Source organism: Pleurodeles waltl, chromosome 3_1, assembly GCF_031143425.1.
Source record: "Pleurodeles waltl isolate 20211129_DDA chromosome 3_1, aPleWal1.hap1.20221129, whole genome shotgun sequence".
Classification (NCBI taxonomy): Eukaryota; Metazoa; Chordata; class Amphibia; order Caudata; family Salamandridae; genus Pleurodeles; species Pleurodeles waltl.
Genome location: NC_090440.1, coordinates 246,769,228 through 246,791,748, shown reverse-complemented (window position 1 = coordinate 246,791,748; position 22,521 = coordinate 246,769,228). Strand labels below are relative to the sequence as shown.

The following is a 22,521-nucleotide window of genomic DNA, read 5'->3' as shown; positions in this document are numbered from 1 at the left end:
ACATGAGAGCAATGCAGTACGCACGACAAATGCAGGTCACGCGGGGTCCCGCAAACCAGTGAATCTGCTCACTACCAACCAGATGCTTATGTGTGTCTAGGCCTCACGAAGAAGGGTCACACTCCTTGAATGCGGGAAGTATTTTGAAGGCTCCACACCAGGTAAATCCGGTCTCCATGTGCAATACTTAGTTCTACGCTCACACCGCTGCTACCTGGTGGAATCTGGCAGAGGATGCAGATGTGTATGAGGGCACCGTCCCTTGTCTGGTGCGACTCAAGTCATTGCGCTCTTGATGCTGTGCTGCCTTTCAGGGAGTTGCTGATTTGGTAACTCTTTGTTTGCAGCCGGGATGCCTGGGGCGGCCCAAGTCATCGCCCCCCAGACTTGGCGCCTCCATTCCTGGGAGGCAGAGAACTGGTAATTATTTGTGGATTGGAGTGTCTGGCTTGGATGGGCATTATTGTGAAAAGCGTATGTCCCTGGGAGACCCTTTCCGTACTAAGTAGAGCAGGGTCCACACCAGAAGGCCAGTGTGGAGACCCCTGTGTGAACTTCCAGAGTTGTGGCCAGCCATTCTATCTTTCTTCCTCTCTCTTTTGCTCAGGGATCCTGACTAAGTGCAACCACCAGCCACAAGCAGCCTAGTGTCTGAGTAAAAGTAACTACATCTCTAGTTCTTGGGGGAGGGGATCGGTTGGAGGGTGTAGGAAGGTTTGAGTCCAAGAGGGGTCTGCAAACTCAATGTCAACTCACCTCAACAAGTGTCAGGGCACTGCTTTAGGGTGCTGGAAGTGAGTGTGTGTGAGTGAGTGAATACTAGACTGCCTGATATCCATAGCACTGCATAATGTGAGAGTGATTGCCTAGGATTGACTACACTGAACGGTGGGGGTGAAGTGTATGTTGTTTATTATTATGGTTGATAATGAAGTTTACATGTGTGGTCTATACTGAGATTCTCTGTATGTTCACATTGCACTGGCGTTGGGATCCAGGATGCATCCTATAACTGTTTGATATTGAATTGCGGTGATTGCTAGGGTGGGTCTAGTGCTGCCAGCATGGTTGCACCGCATGAGGGTGCTGGGAGGGAAAGTATTATTTTTCTCACATGTACATTATGCGAATGTCATATTAAGACAGTTGGGCCTAGTACTACCAGTTTTATTTTGAAATGTGATTGATGCCCAGATTTACATGACGTTCATGTTGTGTTAATTAATGTGTGTTGAATATAAACTTTATTTACAAACACGTTGTGAGAAGTCTATTTTGTGTTGCTCAGTGTAATTGTTGTGTGGTAGTGCTGTGCCAATTTTGCACATTGCTACTGTGATAAGCCTGACTGCTCTGTGCCCAGCTCCCCAAAAATGAGCGCAGGTTCTACAGTGAGTGTAATCACCCACCCCTGATGGGAGTGGTAGGTTCTGCCTGTTCTGTAGGGCCTCCCCTGAGCCAACTAGAATGTACCTCCTCCAACAGATGATCATTTTATGATACACTATCTGATTAATATTTCATGCACATAACATTTCACAGAGCAGATGCTGATGTTTACAGTATTTCCAGAAATTTTGTACAGTCATGGGACAGCATCCTCAATGGTTGCAGAGCATTTTTTACAAATCCAGATGTCTATATTTCTTGGAACAGTAATTCTGGTGAAACGAACTATATTGATTCAGATAGTTGCATAACTAATTCATAGTATGGTGCTACAATATAAATTATATCTGGAGGTATTCTGTTTTTAACTTGAATGAGAGTCATATTCCTTCTAACATTATTGGGAGAAGGAGCTGGGTGGCATAAGCTGGATATATGTTCATTCAGAAAAATCAATGTATATTGACTAAAAAGTAGCATTTTGAGACGCTGTTGAATTCTGTATTGCAGAATAATTGTGATATCTCTTTCTTTTTATTTCACATTTTGATGTTAAAACTGTCCAGCACTAAGGACAATATCCACATAGTTTTTTAAAAACAAAAACAGAGGTGCTTCTGTGGAAAAAGTCCCCTTGTCACAAATTAGTGACACTGCATATTGGTAGATTTGCACTCCCATATAAGAATATAAGTTGACTGCGGGGGCGAAAGTGACTGCACTCTATGGCCAGCTGTGTCTGTCTTCCTGCCATTTTTGTATTATTTTTCAGTTACCTTGTTATTTTTCAGAGAACCTGGAAATCTGCAAGTCTACTGGGGAATCTCTCCTGTTTTTGTGCTCAATCAGCACTGCCAAAAGAACACCAAACATGATGTAGAGCATCTTTAGTGAGACAGGTGGTTGGTGGATGATGCACATATAAAACAGACGCAAATGACTTTTTAGCTGTACACCTTAGGAAAGAGTCTACTGGCCACTACAGTAAGTGAGTTTCTGGTAGTGTGACTATGGTTGTGTCTTAATGCTAAAGTGATATTATCATGAGATAGAGGCTGGCCTCCATATGTCTTCCTTCAGTATTAGACTAGCTAGGCAACATGTTGGGGATGGTTGTAAGTTTGTCCAAGTTTGTGTTTATTTGATAGTATGAATAATATGGAAGCAAACAACTTCTATGCTTGGATGAATAATATGGAAGTGAATACCTTCTATGCATATTGTACTTCAGTTAGGAGTAAGACATACAATTAGATAGTTACTCCTCTTGTAAATGTTGCCATGAGCAATTTGGGGTTGAAGCCTGAACTTTATATTTATATTATCATTGTTTCAAATAAGTCAAATAGTTTCGAACTGGCCTGCGATCCAAACAAGACTAGACTTGCTTATGTTGAACAGCTCAACATAATAGCTGTTAATACAGGACAGCCATGCAAGTCTAACCCATTTAAGTGCCCAGATAAACTGTACTTACTTTTTGCTTTAGGGCTTTTTCAGTGGAAAGAGGGACTGCATTAAGAACAAGCATTTGCAATGCAATGGGTCTCGCATTTGCTCGAGTCAGAGCTATTAGCGTTGTAAACTCCTAACTGGACTTTTTTGCCACATAAACTGATAATGAAAAGTAAAACAGTTTCACATATGTGAGCAGACAGTCTCCATGAGCATGTAGGAGACACAGGAAAGGAAACAGAAGTTCGCTCCAGTGAAACATATCAGTAAAAGTGCCCACCGAGAATAAAATGAAATAGTGCAGAAGCCATTCGGAAAACACAGAGCATCGTATGTTTTCAGTAGTTTACCGGTGCTGTAGAGAAGGGCTAAACACTGGAAAAGTCATGACATATGCATACCTTTCACTAATGAAATCAAGCGAATTTTAAAAGGCAAGCCCAAAAAACAACCAAACTGGTGGCCGTGATTAAAAGCCCACAGAGAGATTACAATAGAGGCCAGAGAGCTTGCATGCGCTCGACCCTAAACAACATAAATTTTTTTGGTACAAAAAATACATAGCAAAACCAAAGATTTGAGTCCGCACTTCTAAGCAGCTATTTTATGTCTCCGTCTGTCGGGTAATGTGAAACACAGAGGAAATGCAGCATTAATGCAGGCACTTTATTTATTTCATGAGCTTTTTCTTATAATGCTAGATTGGCATGCATGCACTGCAAAGATATTATGTTACTAGTAAATAAAATATCTTGGAAGTTTGTTAAAGTTAAACATTTTTTTTTATCGTAAACACCTTCAAGCTCAAGATTGTGGTGATTTTCTTGGTTGCTTTCTTCCCTTTCTACTTTTTACTTGATAAAATCTGAATTACTGACCCATACGGAATCCAGACTACTAACCAGACACCTTTGATTACTCAGCCTTGTCACCTCAGGGCTGTCTCCATCCTGCAGCACTCATAGAATATGTGCAAAGAGGTGTGAATGCTTCACAGTAAAGTGTGCTTAAAGTAAACAAAAGGCTGCTGCTGCCACAGAAAGGTAGACACCAACTCCCTACTACACCCACTTTACACCAAATGCAATTACTAAAACACTGTATACTTTGTGCCAAGTAGACACTTCCTTGCATTTGCATAGGTAAAGCTTTTCAGTTATATGCATTCATAGCAATAGTTAATGCTGAGGTAGAGTAATTTATATGTAATATATGCAACGTCTCACAAGTGCTGGTTAATTTCCGCACTTGTCTCACTCCAGTGCTTTATATTTCCCAATTTTGCCCCGCCAGTGGCATTCAAAAACAACCAAGCACTGTGCACAGTTATTAGTGGATATAACTTGGCCACTTTTATTGACATAGACACATGTGCAATTGCCCATAAGTATTTAAATCCAGTTGATGTGGTGAGGCCTTAATTTCACTACTAATTAAATCACAATTATGTTAATACAATCATCAAACTTAGTTGGTGGTCTCATAAATCAAGAACAATCAATTTAAAATAAATTCAAAATAGAAAATCAGAAATTGCAGAGACTGATCAGCCTTTGAGTCCTGGCCTCTGTTTGTCATGTCTCTTTGACCCATTTTGTCTGTAGGCAATCCCACATTTCGTTTCGGAGGGGGCTCAATCCATAGTGTTCGTTTTACCATGTTTCTCCGAGGGGGTAACTTCTAATTTTTGGATTAGGCCCAACTCACTACCTGGCATGTGTCTGGGCTGCAAGTGCCATGTTTTGCTTACTCCCCTTAGCTGGCCTCTTTTCACCCTGCTGTAAGGCATCCCCAGGTGTGTGGCCTTCCTTTTGCACACCGCCTTACTAGGTGTGCTTACTGTCCATTTTGGTAAAAACTTCCTTTAATTATGTCTCCAAGTAACTCCCCCATCTCCTTTTTTTTTTTTTTTTTTTTAATGTGCAGCCTGACTGTGCCATCCCTGCAGCCAGGTTTTCCCACAAAATCTCCATTCCTTCCGATGATAGGTGACGCCGTCTGGTGCGTATAACTCCGGTCGTCTGGGGTGGTGTATGCTCGCAAGCCCATTTGCTTTGCAGTATTTGCAGACTGCAATGTTTAGTTTCCTTCTGGAGTTGTACACCGCTTTGCTTGAAAAAGCCCCTCGCCACTTGATCCTGGGGATTATTTCTGACCATATGATGGTGGTGTTGCCGCATAACCTAGGTATTTACGTCAAATCTAGTGATCCAGCTTAGAAGGATCTTTCTCCCCACTGTGGCCAAGTCGTTACCCCCAGGTGCATGATTAAAACATCCGGATGTCTCTGAGCTGTCTCTAATAACCCTTGCACTGTCTGTGGGAGCTGTGCCCACTTCATGCCAGGGAAACCCCACCATTTGATTTTTCTCGCTGTTAGGTCTCTTCTCATGTTATTGACATTCTGATTCCACCATGTTTGTAATCTAGCAATGAAGGAGTGCCCAACACCCATACTGACCTGGGTGGCGCACCTGTCAATGTAACCAGAGACAAGTTCCATTTATAGTAAATGTGGCCGTAGATAACTTTTGAATGCTTTGGAGCGCCATCTACCCACAGCTTTCTTCAAACCCAAAATCTGCTGCCATTGTGACTGCCCCTATGTGGAAAGAATGGGAACCAAAGACTGCTGGTGCTAAGCATCCTTGCCTTAATGCTTTGTGCATGACTGCCAAAAACTGGTATTTGTTCAACCAATCCCCATTGCTGTGCATAAATAAGGGGCCCGGCGATCTGGGGCGTGATGTCAGATACTTTTTTTTTTGTGGCAGACCGGGCAATACTTTGTTTGTTTTATGCATTGGAGCTGAATCCAACTTCCCCTGCCTTGCTGGTCAGTCTTTGACCTCCTTAGTAGAAAGCGTACCCTGTCTGACTCTGCTCTGCAATCCTCAGCCTGGATGCAACTGTCACCGCCCATTGTCTTCGCTGTGGCTACTATCTCGCTTACGCGAAATGTCCAGAAGAACGCTGTGGTAAAAACTGCTCTGAATAGACCTAGATTATACAGGTTGTCTGCCACTGCCTCCAGAGTGTCTATCAGCAGTGTCAGCTTGGTGAAATCAATGGGGTGCCTGTTGTCCTGTGTTGGTTCCTCGAGTCGTTTTCAGCCCTTCATAGCTGTTCTAATATAGTGTGAGGCCGTGGGATCTACCCCGTCTGTATTTTGGAGAAATGAGCCACCGCTGCCAGGTGGGCCTGTGCCCAAGACTTTGTTTTTCCTTGCTGGTAGGGCCATTTGATGATGTGTTCCACTGCCGATCTGGTTGCCACTGGATCCCTAAGCGATTTAAGTCCCCTTATTTCCATTAGTGACCTTGCGTATTTGGAGTACCTCCTGTGTGTCTCTGACTTGAGTGCATTGTGAACTAATATTGACAAGCTCGCTACGCCAGCTCCCACAGACCTTTCGGAAAAGGTGTCATCGCTCGTCTCCCCTCCGGTGCTAGCTTCCTGAATTTGTCCCCCTGGGAATGAGAGAGAGCATCTGCTCGTGAATTTTTTATGCCCTGCACGTGTCTAGCCCTGATGTCCGAGTTCCCCTTGAGTTGAATGCTGACCAATTGCCTCAAAAGTCTCAGCGTGTCAGGGCAAGATTCCGACCCTTTGTTTATGACTAGTACCACACCTAGTTTGTCTGACCATATCGTTAGCTTCATGTTCTGCAGTTTATCTTTCCAGACTGTCATGGCTACCACTATGGGAAACAGTTGCATAAATGTAATGTTCCTGGTGATCTGAGCTCATGCCATCTGTTTGGCCATCTGCCTGCGCACCACTCCTTGCCCAACAACGCCCCGAAACCACAGCAGCCTGACGCGTCTGTGAACAGTGCTAACTCATTGGCTGATATCCAGCACTCTCTCCAAATGAACAGATCATTAAATTGGTCCAGGAAGGAATCCCACATGGCTAAATTGCTCTTCACTCCTGATCCCAGCCTGACATGGTAGTGCTTTCCGCGCAAACCTACTGTCAGTCTGCATAAACGCCTCGCAAAAAGTCCCCCCCGCTGGGATAACCCTGCTTGCAAAATTCTGTTTTCCAACCATCCTTTGTAGCTCCCCCAGGGCTGCTTTCTGTTTCCCTCGCATGGTCTTGATCTCTTCCCTTAGCTCCGCCACCTTATCCCTCGGGATCCTTGATGTTCCCGTGATTGAGTCTAACTCAATGCCCGAGAAAACTAGAGTTGTTGCAGGGCCTACAGTTTTATCTCCTGCCAGGGGGACACCCATTTCATTTGCCAGGTTTTGAAAAGACCTCAGGAGGCTGGCGCATTTGCCTGTGCCTGCTTTTCCCATGAATAAGAAATCGTCCAGATAATGCATCTTTCCCCCAGCTGGATGTTTTTTATTCAGCACCCATTCCAAAAATGTACTAAACTGCTTGAAGTATGCGCATGAGATGGAGCAGCCCAAGGGCATAGCTTTATCAACATAAACTTCCTTGTTGTGTTGAAAACCTAATAGGTAAAACTTGTCTGGGTGTCAAGGTAATACGCGGAGAGCTGACTCAATGTCTGCCTTCGACAATAATGCCCCTCTGCCTGCTGACTTTATCATATCAATGGCATCCTCTACGGTGGTGTAACCTACAGAACACAATTCAGAGGGGATGCTGTCAATTACAGATGCACCTGCTGGGAATGATAAATGGTGTATGAGCCTGCATTGTCCTGTCTCCTTCTTGGGTACCAGACCTAATGGTGAAATTATTAAATCTTTGTGGGGTGGTGAGGGCAATGGGCCTTCGATGGCACCCAGCCTCAATTCTTTTTCAATTTTTTGTTGAACCACTTCTGGGTGTTCCGTGGCTGATTTTAGGTTTTTACCATTCCCCCCCACTATTTGACCTGTTACTGGGATTTGGAAACCTTCTTCAAATCCCTTTACTAATAGCTCTGCTTCCTTTTTGTTGTAGTACTCCATGGCTAGCTTTCTCAGAAATTGTGTGTTGATAGGGGATCTGGCTAATTTATAATTTCTCCAGTTCCCAAGAGCGCCCGTGTTGAAAAACTATCTTTAAAGTTTATTTTTCTTTTCTTTCTTGTCCGATGTTTGTTTTTCCTGCATGCTGATGCTGGGTGCTCCCCCCCACCACAGAATTCACAGCTGTGCCTGAATTTGCAGCTCTGTACCAAGTGCACTCATCTGTTTCAAATTTCCAGCAGATTGCCTGCCCTCTGTTATCCCCTTGACCCTTGCCGCTGTGCCAGGGCTTGAATCTATGAAATTATTTAAGCTTCTCGTGCTTCCCTTTGTGGTACATGTCCCGAAAGGGATGATCCCCCTCCCCGTCCAGGATCTGACCTCTTTGGCCACCATCATCTTGTGTATGTAGCTAGACACGTCCTCCTCATTCCATTCCATCTCTGGGTGGGCCTGCATTTTTAACCTGAAACTTTTATCGTATTCTAGCCATGCATCCCCAGGGAATTGGTGGTGCGCTTCACGTATTTTTGACCGATATAACTACAGGACTGCTGCACAGCGTGGGAATTTTTCTACTATTACGCAAGCCATGATCCTGAAGGTATCCAAACAATTCTCAAAGTTCCTTTCTTTCCTGACCCTCTTTCTTGCCTACCTATTCTCGTCCTTTTTATCACACACTGTGAGATCCAAACCTTCTAACTGAATTTATAGTAGGGAAAAAATGTCTATGAATTCCTTCCGCCACATTCTTTCTTCAACTGTTAGTAGAATTGCGTTTGCCAGATCTGCAGACCATGTTGTCATTGCAGGGGGCCCTAATGAGGGTCTGACGTACACCTCAGGTGATTACCCCACAGACCTAACGGTTTCCTGGTCTTTGCCCCTTATACCCCAGGCCAGTGTGGGGTCCCCTGTGGCTGACCGTTCGCTAATAACCACTTGTGCTCCTGTGCCTTCCCCCTTATTGAGAGTTTCCTGGCTCCCCCCTTTCCCTGCACGTCCTAGACTTTGCCCTGCGCCACTGCTTTTTAATAACAATGGTGCAAAAGACTGCAACACTCTTTGACTATTGTGCTTATATGCTCACCCTCCTATGGTTTCCACATGCTGATGCTTTCGGGTGCTTCTACCACTGCTGGCGCTGGGTTAGGCCGGTTCACCCCCTTTGATCTTTTAGCCACCTTGTTTGCTGGTTTCCCTTCTGTTCTCTGTCGCTTGTTTGCTTTATGTGTGGGGTCTACCTCAGACCCTGGGCCAATGGTGTCTTCCCGCGTGGTAAGATTTTGATCCGAGACCTGTGCGACATCTCCATCAGCGACTCTCTCCTCCATCTTTGGGCGTAGCTGGTCCTTGCCCCGCTTCAGGGCCTCCATCCTCATATGTGCCAGCATCTTCTCCAGATCGTCTTGGTGTTCACCTACTTCCACTTCTTCCATGCTGGTCCTGAGAAAATTTGTACATACCCTTAAATACTCTCTTCCTATGTCTATGTATATATATCTATGTACGTTTTTTTTTTTTTAAAGGTTGTGTGGCCTCAAAAATGTAAATTGAACTTTTCCGGAGGGTCTCTGTATAAAGTTCTGTAGTAGAGTCTCTGGGCCAACTCAAACTTCTGCTATTTACTCAATCCCATTCATTGATTTCTCACCCATGTAAATAGTTTCTTGGAGTTGCTGGGCTGCTGTAAACTCTGCCTCATTCATGAACGCTTTACGACCTTTGTGATGTTAAGAAGGAAGTGAATGAAACAAACTCTTAGAGTCGCGTCACCTGTAATAGGCTGTCCTCCACTCTGTGCGTGATGTTTCAGATTAATCGCCGCTCAGCAATTGACATGAAAAGTCCAGCCCCTTGGAGTCGCAGAGCAGGCGGTTCTCTGCAGGGGAAAAAATTTTTCATTAGAAATCGCTTCGCCAGTACTCCAGTATGCGTGGTCGCGCCGCTCAGGTGGGCGGTCCCACGGTCTCAGCCGGGTGCAGCTCGTTCGGGCTTATGGACGCTCACGGGGGTGCCACATGGATGTGTGGTGATTCCTTTCCCCCTCGGGAGCGAGGTCCTTGAGAGCGTGCAGACCCACGCGGTGCAGGTGACGAGGCTGTGGAGCCGAAAAGAAAACGGCACTCCGGGACGCATGGTCGGATCGCCCTGATGGGCGGTCCCACGCTCTGAGTTTTATCAACAGGTTGCAGCTCCCATAGCTGGAGCTGCTCAATGTAACTTGGCCACACTCACGGGAGGGGTTCCCCACAGGTGCGGGTAGAGTCCTTCCGGATGCACGCGGTGCAGGTGACGAGGCTGTGGAGTCGAAGAGAAAATGGCACTCCGGGACGTGTGGTCTCGTCGACCAGATGGGCGATCCCACGCTCGGAGTTCAAAACCGGTTACAGCTCTCATAGCTGGAGCTGCTCAATGGAAATTGGCCACACTCATGGGAGGGGTTCCACCCCGGGCACGGGCTGCCAGGAGCACGCGGTTGCATTGCCCAGATGGGCAGTCCCACGCTGGAGGCACGAGGTACCCCTCCCGGGGGCAGGAAACGATCTGGGGTCCCTGTGGCGCTCACGGGCAGAGGGGGTGACACCGCACTGCAGCAGCATGTTGGGGCCCAAAATCATCAGAGGAAGTCGAGGAAAAATCACCACCAGCAACCACCGTCCATGAAGGTACCCTGCGAAGGTAAGCACTAATCTTCTTTTTCTTTGTTCTGGCTGTCGCGCTGTCCCGGGTCGTCTGTTTGTCCCTCCAAGGGACAGCAAGCTTCTTTTGAATGCCCCCCCAGGCCCCTTGCAGGTATCTCCCTGTTTCCCCATTGGGGGGTTTGAATGATTCAACCTCCCACTTTTCGCACCTTCTCCCCCACTTTGTGTTTTTGTGGGGGGAGGGCATCACACTTGCACGACATAGCCGCACAAACTGGTTTGAACAGTCCCTTCCGGGTCCAAGGCAACCGTTATGGCACCGACCCATTATGCCCCTTTCAGGGGCGGCCTTTGCTTAAACAAGGGCTAATATAACAAATTGTCCAAAGAATAGTGCTTCAGATGAGTCGATAATGCAGGGCAGACTTCGTAAGTGTTATTCACTTAAAAGGCAAAGTCGTACATTGAAAGTCACTTGACCAAATTTTGTTACAGTCAACCACAAAAGGCTGAGTCTGTTTTAAACACTTATGAGATAACTGATTCAGCCAGTGTTGAAGGCCATGAGTTACCATTTCTGCAAGGATAGTTAAACAGACTTTAGATGTTAATGTTAAACTGCTGGATGATAGGTTTGTTTGGGGGAGACAATCATACTTGGGATAGCACCATAAAAGCATCATTTAGGTTCATATACGCTGCGAAAGCCCTGTGCTAGAACCAACAGAGAATTCGTGAAATCACCCACACATGCTGAACAGTAACTAAAGGTAAATAGAAATCCGATTTTAAAATAAAGCTCCTATTGGGTGAGCGCGTTTTGGGTAGAAACAAAATAATATATATTTTTTAAAGGCAGAGGGTATTGGGATACAGTCCATGATGTCGTGAACAGTATACTTTGACGGATAGATAGAGTTGGGATATAGTAAGTTACTTATAAAACCCATACGAGTTACATTACAACAAATATTTTATAAAGCCTCTCAAAAAGGCATTTTTAAAACGTCCCTATGTCTGAGCACGTTTAGTTGAAAAAGGACTGGTAGATCTTGGAATTAATCTGTTAGGTATGAAATACTTTCATGCCTATAAACAACTACTATGGGTAAAGCAGCCAATGTTAGAGGCAGTGCATGACCGTTTTTGCAAGAATACTTAAATGTGTGTTAGCTGTTAATAGCACACAGGTAGATACTAGGCTTGTTTAAGGGGAGACAGTCATAGCAGCGACAACACCTTATAAGTTTTAATTTTGTTAATATACTTTGTAAAATCTGCCGAACGCAACAATAATAAAGGGATTTTTCTCATGCATGCTAAGGTTACGGAAGAGGAGTTTTAACATCGCCAAATATAAACAAGTTGCATTGTATTACCAATAAAATTCAAGTACAAAACATTACACCACTAAAAGAAGTAATAAAGAACGAAACCATTACATTGCTGGGACAGTGTCAGTGGCATAGCAGGTTCGACTATGAAAGGCCAGCAGGGCAGGAGCAGTCAGTCGCAAAGGATAGTAGTAGAGTAATTGTCAAGTTGAGCTATTGCTGAATGCTATTTAGGGATGTAGCAATTGGTTAAATGTTTAAGTTTGACGTAAAAGCCGCTCGGGCTGGGGAAATGTCAGTTATATGCGTTAGCTTTCTCCTAAATGGCCAGAATGAGCAGAGTACAGCCAGTGGTATATCTGCAGACGAGTAGGCAGCATCACAGTAAACTGCATTTAACAGATTTTTCAGACAGCCATGTGATATGGTTGGGTCATAAAGGCCTGTAGGCCTGGGCACAAGTCAATCACTTAAGCTTGATAGGAATGTATGCTTTGGGCAGGCGATCCGATAAAAAATCAAATCAAATCAGACAAAAAAAACATTAGGGCTAGGGCCTCCCACAAGGTGACGTAAGTGTTTTGCCTAGCATTACACAGTTATTTGTTAGTTTACAAGGCCGAGACTAGAACAGGGGTGTTGGGATGCAGAAGTTAGCTGTTCGGTATATTAATGATATATCCTCTCCTTGTTTGTGTTCAGCAGTTGTTAATGTTTATATTAACAGCTAGAGGTGGACTGGCTGGAGAAGTAGCGAGGGGCCTGGGGCAGAATCAGTGACATTTCAGCATTTCCATTGTTTGGCGTATAGGCTATAACAGTGACAGTCGCATAGTAAGGTCGCCAAAAGATAGCAGTAAAGTAATTTTCACTTTGTAAATTGTGCGGTAGTTGCAAGCACAGTTAAACATTTGATAAATGTTAAAGGCTCAATGTAAACAAAATATGATAATGCATGAAACAATTGCTGTTTTTTCTGCTGTGGTTAAGGATCTAATGTTAGCAAGCATGTTTAAAAATTCCACATAAACCAATATATCTCTCTTATAATAATAATAAACCATTTGTTGCGAATAGCAAAAACTGCGTAACCTTGCAAACAATTCTCAAACCAACAGGAATTACAGGCATATACCCATGCAAACTGGAGCACCGTAAACATCGCCATCCACTTGAGTCCTGAGGAACGGAGGCTTGGTAAAGATACAGTGACTGGGTGAAGCAATTGCTCCGGAGTGGGACTGTTTGTGTTTGCAGGGATGCTGCGGGTGCCCCATCCAGGCAAGAGGGCTCCGAAGGGTACGAAGTGCAGCCCTCCCAGGTAATCAAGCAGTGAAAGATAAAACATTGCTACTAAACCAATTAAGGGGTTCAAGCCCCCTCCGTGTACTGGACGATGTCAGCAAACTCTTAAGGAAGGGTGAATTTTAAGAAGTGGCAGGGCCAGTAACAGAGGTTTGAAGAACCCATTCTATCTGTAGCAGACAGGCAAACTGCAGCTGCTGATGCCCTGAGCCAAACCAAACCAAAAATCACATACATTAACAATAGCGGGTGCCAGTCAACAAGACTCCAAACGGTATGAAGTGCAGCCCTCCCATATGATGAAACTGCGATAACCAGGAACAACATACCGCATGCAACGTAGCACAGATCAAGTGAATGAAAACAAGGGGATCGGGATGAGGACCGGGGGGCAGGGGATTGGGGGTGGATTACATATAAATAATAAAATTGAACAAGGAGGGAGGCTTGGCAGCACTGTCTAGAACCCTACTTTGCTGCTGTGAGCAAGTCATGCCTGGTGGAGCTACGAGGTGGGGGGGACTCCCACAATACAAGGCACCAGAAGGGAGGGGACAGGAGGGTGCTGAGGAAAACACAACTCAGAGCAGCAAGCGAGACTGGCCTCAGCCAGAACCTCGGTTAAAAGAAGCCTATAGTTTCATTTTCATCAGCTGGAGTTATGGGGGAGGAGGAGGCCCGCCAGCCAGATGAGAGGGATGAGTGGAGACCCCAGACATTGTAAAAAAAATAAAGGACAACAAAACTGTTTTTTAAAGATACAACACAGCAATAGAGAATAACCATTTTAAATAAACAAACTGCAACACTATCTTTACTCACCATGTACTCCTGGGGCAAGCCATTGCCTGTAGAAGCCACTAAAGCAAGAGAAAGACAGCGAGGGCGAGTTCGCCCTGGAAACCCCCCCTCTGCTGTTGATTCTATGTTTGCAGAGGGAGCTGGTGGGGAGGAGGGACTGAACACCCATCCACAATGTAAGACAAACAGGCAAGTACTAAAAAAAAAGTCCCCTACAGAAGAGATAAACAGGACATGGCGTAATTATACAGTAGTTGGTCCTGCTCCCAAAGAGAAAAAGGCAGGACAAAGAGGCAGAACTGACCACTAGCAAGCAAGGATTTTTAAAGGACACTGCAACCAACAAATGAAATAGCTTTGACTCAGAGTATAAGTATACTTAAAAGTATACAACACGTCGACAGCTTACGCTCGACCTAAAAATGGGACTCTTGAAGAATATGTTGAGAAGTAATGTTTAAGGAGAGGCTATGCCAGTGCGCTAATCTTCCTTTCATATCTACCATTATTTTCCTGAGACATAACTCTAGTAAATTGTCTAAGTTAGTGGAACGCTAGCAACATAACAAACTGCATAGCTAAGATGTGATGTGGAAAGAGCATGATTGATAGCTTGAACAGGAGCAGGATATGCCTGGCTGATGGTTATTTTCAGCCTGAGTGCTGGCCAAAATCAAGTGTTTGTCAGAGTACTGGAAATCACCCCATCTAGTATCTCTTTCAGTTAGTAATTTATCCAAAGATGGCCCAATAATCAATATTTTAGCTATTGTGGCTACCACATAATTGTTTTATTGCTATTATAAACGCACGTCTTACCACCACATTACAAGTGCTTCTTCTGTGGTCACTTGTCCTTCTCAGTAACCACAGCCTCTCTACCTCATGCACTCTCATTTCTTTCATCTTTCATTTCTTTCTTAAACCGTTCCATGCGGCCTGTCTCCCACTCTTCCCTTAGTATGTCTGTCTTTCCACACGTTTTCTAATGCTGTTCCATATAGGCTGCCCTATGCAGTCTGTTTGTCTTCCGCTCACTTTTCATAAGTAGTTTCATGCAGCCTGTCTCTCTGTCTTCATTTTTATTCGGTCATTTCTTCTGCCGCCATTCCTCCTTCTTTCTTTTCTCATTCAATATTTCCTCCTTTTTATCCTCATGCTTTTAATTCTTATTCAGTCCCTTCCACTTTTGCCTTCCTTATTTTTCATTCTCTTTCATCCCTCCAACCTTCCTCAAGTCTTGTGTAGGTGTCGATGTCACAGAATGTCTTTGCAATGCGCCATTTTTTCTAAAATGAATTGTTCTCACATCTTACATGCCATGCTCCCTGTCTCCATGGGAGGAGGCTATTTTGTATTGCTCGTCCTGTTTAATAAAGCTTATTACTTGAATGTGTTTTTAATTCATAAGTATCACCCTATTGAAGTATCTAATGGGAGCACGTTTCACATGCTTTCCTGTTCCTTGGAGTTGACGGGATACAGGTCCTTAGAGTTTACTTCTCATTCCATCATTCATTGATGGCTCTTTACAGGTAAACTCGTGTTTAGTGAGAGTATGTATATACATTAGGAGCGCACAATTTTTCCACCACACATGAAAATCCACAGGCAATTTCTGAAGGAGTGGTATGAAATCAGAAGTAAGTGTTACTGCGCCTATAATTTCTATAAAAACAAGCATTAACAATGTTAATCGATCTGGCTTTAATGTACTTGTAAATGGTGACATCATTTGTGCATATTTTGGTTTCCATATGTTAAGACTGACTTTGCCAGTGCCTGTTCAACATTATAGTATGGAGAGAAGTTCAGGGAATCTAGTGTAAGCTCAATAACACACTTCAAGCAGAACATAACAACAATCTGGTGATCCATTAATGAACTGATGCCGACTGCCCCTGATGGATTAGGTATTACACTGCACACTTGCAAGCTTTCAGAATGCAACTCAAACCAAATGTCCACTATTGCTTAGCAAAGCCTGATACAGACATTTACCTGATGTCGGGGATTGTTTGGGCTTTGACCAGTCTGCTTGCACCATTTGTTCCGCTGGAAAGGAAGAACCACTTTCCCGGTGCCTTTGGGGTCAAATGCTGGGTCTCCTTTTGGGATCCGAATATTTAGGAACTCGGCAGGGCAGCCAGAATGACCTGATCCGAGGATCTCAGATATGACATGGTAACCTGTAACAAGTGCAAGTGATTAATAAGAGAGCACATATAGCTGTTGGTATCACCCCAAACATGACATAAAATATTTCAGAACGTATCATTAAATGCTGTGTGCTAAAACAAGACCCCCACTTACTGCTCATTCCTTTGACCAAATCCAATAAATAAGCAAACGTCTAAAATTGATCAGACAAGAAAATCAAACAGGGAATTAAGGACAGACGAATTTGGGAGAATATTTATGAGTCTATAATACTCCCATAATAGGTATTCTGACATGACCCTTGTTTCAGTTCTTAAACAGCGGTGGTAATTGAGTGTGAACGTTTTATGTTAAAAGTTCTTTAGACAATCGGAAACATCTGTTCTGTTCTCAGTTTGTCAAGAGTTCCTCCATAATGTGGACCAGGTGAAGTGAAAAGTGGTTGCAAATCGCAATCAGTTTTTTTTAAACCATTAAAGATTTTACAAAACAACCTGTTTAATAATGGGTCGGGTTGTAAAATTCCTAATCATAGTGGCTCATAATCTAACCCACTTCATTAATATTAATAAAGTGGGTGGCAAATTGCTACTCACTACAATTGGAGGGCACAGGCGGGATGGTGGCCTGCTAGTGTAAGCAGACCACTATGACTTTGTAAACACAGCTTAAATAAAACAGAACTGCGCTTAAAAAAGTTTTTTTTCTCCAAAAGTTTATTCAAGAGTTTTGGTGATGGGCCCTAGAACCCAGGCCTGCTTCTCAAGAAACATTTTTTAATTCCCAATCAGCAAGGGGTCCCCCTGCAAATGTATAGCTATCCCAGCTTGAGAGTGAATAATTTGTCAATGATTTACAGCCAGACTTCGTTCACAAAACATTTATACATATCACAGGGATTTAGTATTGGAAGGGACATCTACAACAAAGGCTTTCCAAATATTGATTTTTTAATGGGTTGCAATCCAAGTTTAGGAGTTGGTAAGAGTTTACTGGGATTGTGGTGTGAGTTAAAAGAGTAGTCAATATTATTATTGAAAAGTCACAACTGTTGAGTTCTTATTACCGAAAAATACACTGAGCACCGTCCTGTTCCTGGTGGAAGGAAGTCCAGATCTCCCCTTCATGACCACATTGCTAATTTCTCTTGGGTTCGGAAAATGTGGCTCCTGCACTGCCTGGTACACTCCATCTCCGTACAATGCGGGTAAAAGTCGCAAGAGTCGGGAATCTGGTAAAACAAATACATTACTATTTAAAACATTTAACTTCAGATTGCAGTTGCATATTTCCAAAATGTACCCTTGGCACCACTCTGGACCTTGAGAGGAAAGCTTACTAAAATGTGATGCAATGCAGCACAGCAACCAAAGTTGCTGCGATGCATTGCATCAACAGAAGAGTGAAAAACAATGCCATATCCAATAACATATGGCACTGTTCTTCTCTCCGCCAGCACTGGCACACTTTAGGCTGCCATGTGCCATTAGACACACTCTTGCACCACAGTGAAAGAGTGTTTGCATTCTTTCAAGCATAGGTTTTGTTCTAGAAAAGTATTCTTCCAGAACAAAAACTATAATACTTTCCCCACTTTTCATGCGTGATGTACAATGCATCACACATTGAAAGTGTTAAAAATATGTGTAAATTAAAACTCTTCTCTATTATGCCTGGCTCGAGGCTTTGGCACAAATCCATGTCTACAACTGACAGTAGATGGGGATTTGTGTCACACTCAAAACCCACAGGTGGTTGCATGGAAATGACCATGTATCACCCATGGAACACCACATAGCACAAATCGCTACTTTGCTTTACTTTGTGTTACTTTGGACAAATTTCCAATACAAATACTGATGGAGTTGGAAAGTAAATGCCACTAAACTGCTGTGCACAGGCTTCACTTTACAAAGGTAATGCAACCAGGAGCAAGGTTTTAGTAAACTGGAGCACTAATTCGAGTGAGGTTCCTCTCACAGACTGTGAGGACATATCATTCGAGGACATCCTCCTTCCCCATATTTGTGAAGGATTTATTCATTAGTGGTCAGAAACTGAAGAGAGTTAGGGCCTGATTACAAGTCTGGAGGTCCTAGGAACGCCAGACTTGCGGGGGCTGTAGGACTGCCGTGGCTGTGGCGGTTTGACCACAACATTAGGAGGTTGGCTGAACTCATCTCCACCCTGCTGATTAAAACCTTGTTCTCTGCCAGCCTTTTCATGGCAGTTCAACTACAAAGAAAAGACTGGTGGAACCAAGTGCAAGGGGCCACATGGGCATGGGCAGTGCAGGGGTCCCCCTGCTTAGCACCCTCGAAATGCGCACTGTCTGCTGTGCAGACAGTGAGCAGTTCGAAGGTGCTGGTGTCCCCTGCATGCACCAGCATTGCTGCTTGCTCTATTATGAGGCAGCAACAATGCTGCCTCAACTTTCCCACTGGGCTGACGGATGGGAACCTTGGTTATCGTCCGTCAGCCCAGTGGGAAAGTTGTGAGAGGGCCGGCTGGGAGGTTGCCAGTATGGCAGCAGCCACCCTGTTGGGAGTGTGGCATTCGGGTGTTCCCATCCACCAAACTCATAGTCAGTCCCCTAGTTATGTTAAAATGAGATACAACAAATATGGCCTTCCCCATGTAGAAAAGACAGGAAACACACAAACGGTAACCACTGAAAATCTACACTTATTCCAAGCTAAGCTTCACTAATGGCTTGATTGTCAATACCGAGATATTTATGACACCAACTCAAACATTTGTAGTGTAGAGATTATCAGACCAAGTAATAACTAGGTGTGATAAAATTGCACACCAGAGTTTATACCTCTTAAATTGCAGCAAGTCAAAATCTGCTAAAATGTAATGGGGTAGATTCTGGAATTAAGCCTCGCGCTATTTGCCATTTAAATTAGGGACAATTCTGAAAAGTGTGCTGTCAGATTTTAAAAGGTGTGATAATTATTTCCTAACCCTTGCAGGCACCTGTTAACATGGTCTTAATATTTTATCCTTTCTAGAAAGAAAGTTTGATGAGATATCCTCAATATACACTGCAAATCAGTAAAGTAAACTCTTATGCTCATTATGACAAACGCTAGAGCTAGGATATTGAATGCCCTACTGGGTGGCGAGTTGGCTTGTGTGGTGCATTATACACAAGATGTTCAAGAGGCATGAATGACATGCACAGTACTGTTATTTTAGCAAGCAGTTTAGAAGAAATCTCCTTTTGTTCCTAGCACCTCTAACATCTATTCTATTCTATCGTATTCTTTTCTTTTCTATTCTATTCTGTTTGATTCTACTATACTCTGTTCTTGGGTATTTCTAAAGTGCTTGGCTACCCAGGAGGGCCTCCCAGTGCTAAGAAAGCTACCAGGTTATTTATCAAAGCTGATCATAAAGGTTAAAAAAAGAGCTGTTTTTAGGAATTTCTGTAATTTTGATTCTAACTTGGTGTTCCTTATATGCTGAGGGAAGGCATTCCAGAGCTTGGGAACTAAGAAAGCAAAAGAATGTCCTCCACTCCTAGTTTTCATAATCCTAGGTATTACGAACAGCTGCTGACTGATGGAGTGCAGCAATCTGGTGTGGTGGTAAGAGGTAAGTAGTCTTTGTATCAGTCTTTAACCATTTCATGCATCACTCAATGAGCCAGGCAAAGTGCCTTGAAATGAATCCTTGTATGCATTGGCAGCTAGTGCAGGCTTGCCATGGCCATGGCATCAAAATGGCATTTAGGGATTCTCAACAGTATATGATCTGCTGTATTCTAAATAACCTGGAATCTTTTCAAGACTGATTTGGTACTTCACAGGTACCGGAGTTCCCAAAGTCAAGTTGAGATATAACTAGACCTTGCACCACTATCTGGCGTGAGGGTTCAGTTATTCATCTCAGAAACATTCTCAGTGTCCTTTGCATGCCAAAGCATGTTGCCGCCTTTTAGACCTGTCAGCTCTTGCCATGGTTTCCCATGTCTTTTGGCTTCTGACCTTCTGTGTTTTTTGATCCTGTGCTGTATGTCGTTTTTGCTGACTTTAGGACTCTGGGCACTTTTTCACTGATGACCAGTGCCAAAGTGCAAGTACTCTCTGTCTAAATGGTATTGGTGATTGGTTTATCCATGATTGACACATTAGATTTACTAGTAAGTCCCCAATATAGTGCACCCTGTGTGCCAATGGCCTGTAAATCGAATGCTACTTTTGGGTCTGCAGCACTGATTGTGCCACCCACAGGAGTAGCCCTGTAAACATGTCTCAGACCTGCCACTGCCGTGTCTGTGTGTGCAGTTTTGAACTGCCTTTTCGACCTGGCAAGTGCACCCACTTGCTACACCCAAACCTTCCCTTTGACTACATGTAGGTCACCCCTAAGGCAGGCCCAGGGCAGCCCCATGGGCAGGGTGCAGTGTACCTAAAAGTAGGACATGTACTGGTATGTTTTACATGTCCTGATAATGAAATACTGATACATCCTGTTTTCACAATTGCAAGGACTATCTCTCCCTTAGGGTAACATGGGGATTGCCTTGAAATATCTTTTAAGTGTAATTTTTCATTGGGAGCAGATAGTGATGTGAAGTTTTAGGTCTCTGAACTCACGGTTTTAAAATACATCTTTTGCTGAAGTTGTTTTTTTAAATTGGAAGTTTGAAACTGCCACTTTTAAAAAGTGGGCATTTTCTTGCTTAGCAACATCACAAAATACAATTATGGACAGAGTGTTTAAACTATTCAACCACTCACCCTTTGTCACAGATCCAGGTTTAACCCATCGTTATTCTGCTTGCCATGTCACCCCAGTTTGGACCCAGCCATATTCAAACAAGCATACTGTGACCTGTTCTCACTCCTCATCGGCCATGCTAGCTTGAATCCAGTGGTGCAGCGAGAAAGGGACCCACATCTGTTCGTATCATAGCCACTTAGGGTGCACCCAGCAACATCACAAAATAAAATGATGGATGGAGTGTTGAAACTTTTCAAACACTTACCCCCTGTGAGAGATCTGGGTTGAAGCCAGTGTTATTTTGCTTGCCACATCACCCCAGTTTGGACCCATCCACATGCAAATCAGTATTGACCCTGCTCCCTATGGGAACAGTCTATCCTGAACTGCCAAGCCAGGTCCTTCCTGTAAAGGAAACAAGAATCCTGTGACCGGTTTCGGGGTATCAACCTTCATCAGCCAGGCTATCTTGAATCCAGTGGTGCTGGAGCAAAGGACCCATGTCTGGGCATCCTCTAGACACTTAGGGTGCACATAGCAACATCACAAAATAAAATGATGGATGGAGTACTGACGTGGCGAACAAAATAATGATCGATTAGAAACCCAGATCTGTGACTGGGGGTGAGTGTTTGAAAAGTTTTGGGTTTTAGCCATTTTGTTTGTTGCTTGATAGTCTTGAGTTTGGAGTAGGGCACTTATAGGAGTACTTTTTCTAAGGGATAATGTTCGCAAATTTCTGGGTTGGTAAAGGCCTGGGGATAATTTGATACATTTTCTCCAATTACTTGTGTTTTTGTGGGTTTTGTATAGATGCATTAACCAATTTAGTTTGCTGTTATTTTACCATTGGGATCCTATTCTACCCTGCAGCAGTTCTTGGGTGCATTTGTACTGTACATTCCCACTGCTGTGTGGATTGTGGATGTCCTTATAATAAATGCAAAGTGTAAGTTATTTTGGATCTGCATGTGTCTGTTGGTGACTAAGGTCAGGGTGACTCCTGGAGTCCACACTCATGTAGCCAGACATGTTCCTTTGTTCTCAAACTATCTTTTTCCCCTTGCGCTTGCCCACCATTGCTTTGTGAGTTTGTGTAACTTAGTTGACATTTTATTTCACTTTTTCTGCAATTTTTAAAAGCAATTTGGGAGGGTGGGTAATAGATCTTTCCTCAGGCTGTTTGTAGTTGGAGCACTTTTTAAAGTTTATTTGATTTTCCTTTCAAATATTTCTGATTCACTGTTATGGGGAAAAGGGTAGACACATATGTGGGCCGATACACATTTTGGCCAATAATATATATTTATCCATTCCTTTCCCTGCAATGCTACAAGATTTATTTGAAGTGGGAGGAAGGTGCTCCGAGTAGGACAGGAGAATCATGTCCTTTGATTTCTGTAGGTAATCTGCCTTTCTTGTATGATCATTCTGGACTTTTTTGTGTTTTTGCCGAACCCTGTGTTTAATGGCTGTGGAACTCGGTGCACTTTATCCCTACTAACCAGTAGTACCGCCCCCTCTTTCAACATGGTTGAATTGGCATAACCCTAATTGACATATTTAACTTACTTATAAATCCCTGGTACATGGTGCAATGTGCACCAAGGGCCTATATGGTAAATGCTACTAATGGACTACAGTTCTATAGGTCAATCCACTAACCTGACAGTGCAAATATGGTTTAAAGTCTATCATTTAACCCTGACTGAAGCAGGTTAAAAACTGCAATTCAACTTGTCATATTACACCCTTTTGACAGGT

The 22,521-nt window shown here is 43.6% G+C and overlaps 1 protein-coding gene across 3 annotated transcripts in view; it reads right to left on the bottom strand.

Annotated features, from left to right (window-relative positions):
• The window catches only part of LOC138283999 (dual oxidase 1-like), a 785,394-nt gene that overhangs the window by 543,186 nt on the left and 219,687 nt on the right, over positions 1-22,521 (bottom strand). For all 3 annotated transcript variants that reach the window (XM_069222331.1, XM_069222330.1, XM_069222332.1), the window contains exons 4-5: positions 17,090-17,254; positions 15,865-16,052 (exon numbers count right to left, since the gene is read on the bottom strand). In XM_069222331.1, coding sequence (XP_069078432.1) covers positions 15,865-16,052; positions 17,090-17,254 — 353 coding nt within the window. The remainder of the gene's footprint in view (positions 1-15,864; positions 16,053-17,089; positions 17,255-22,521) is intronic.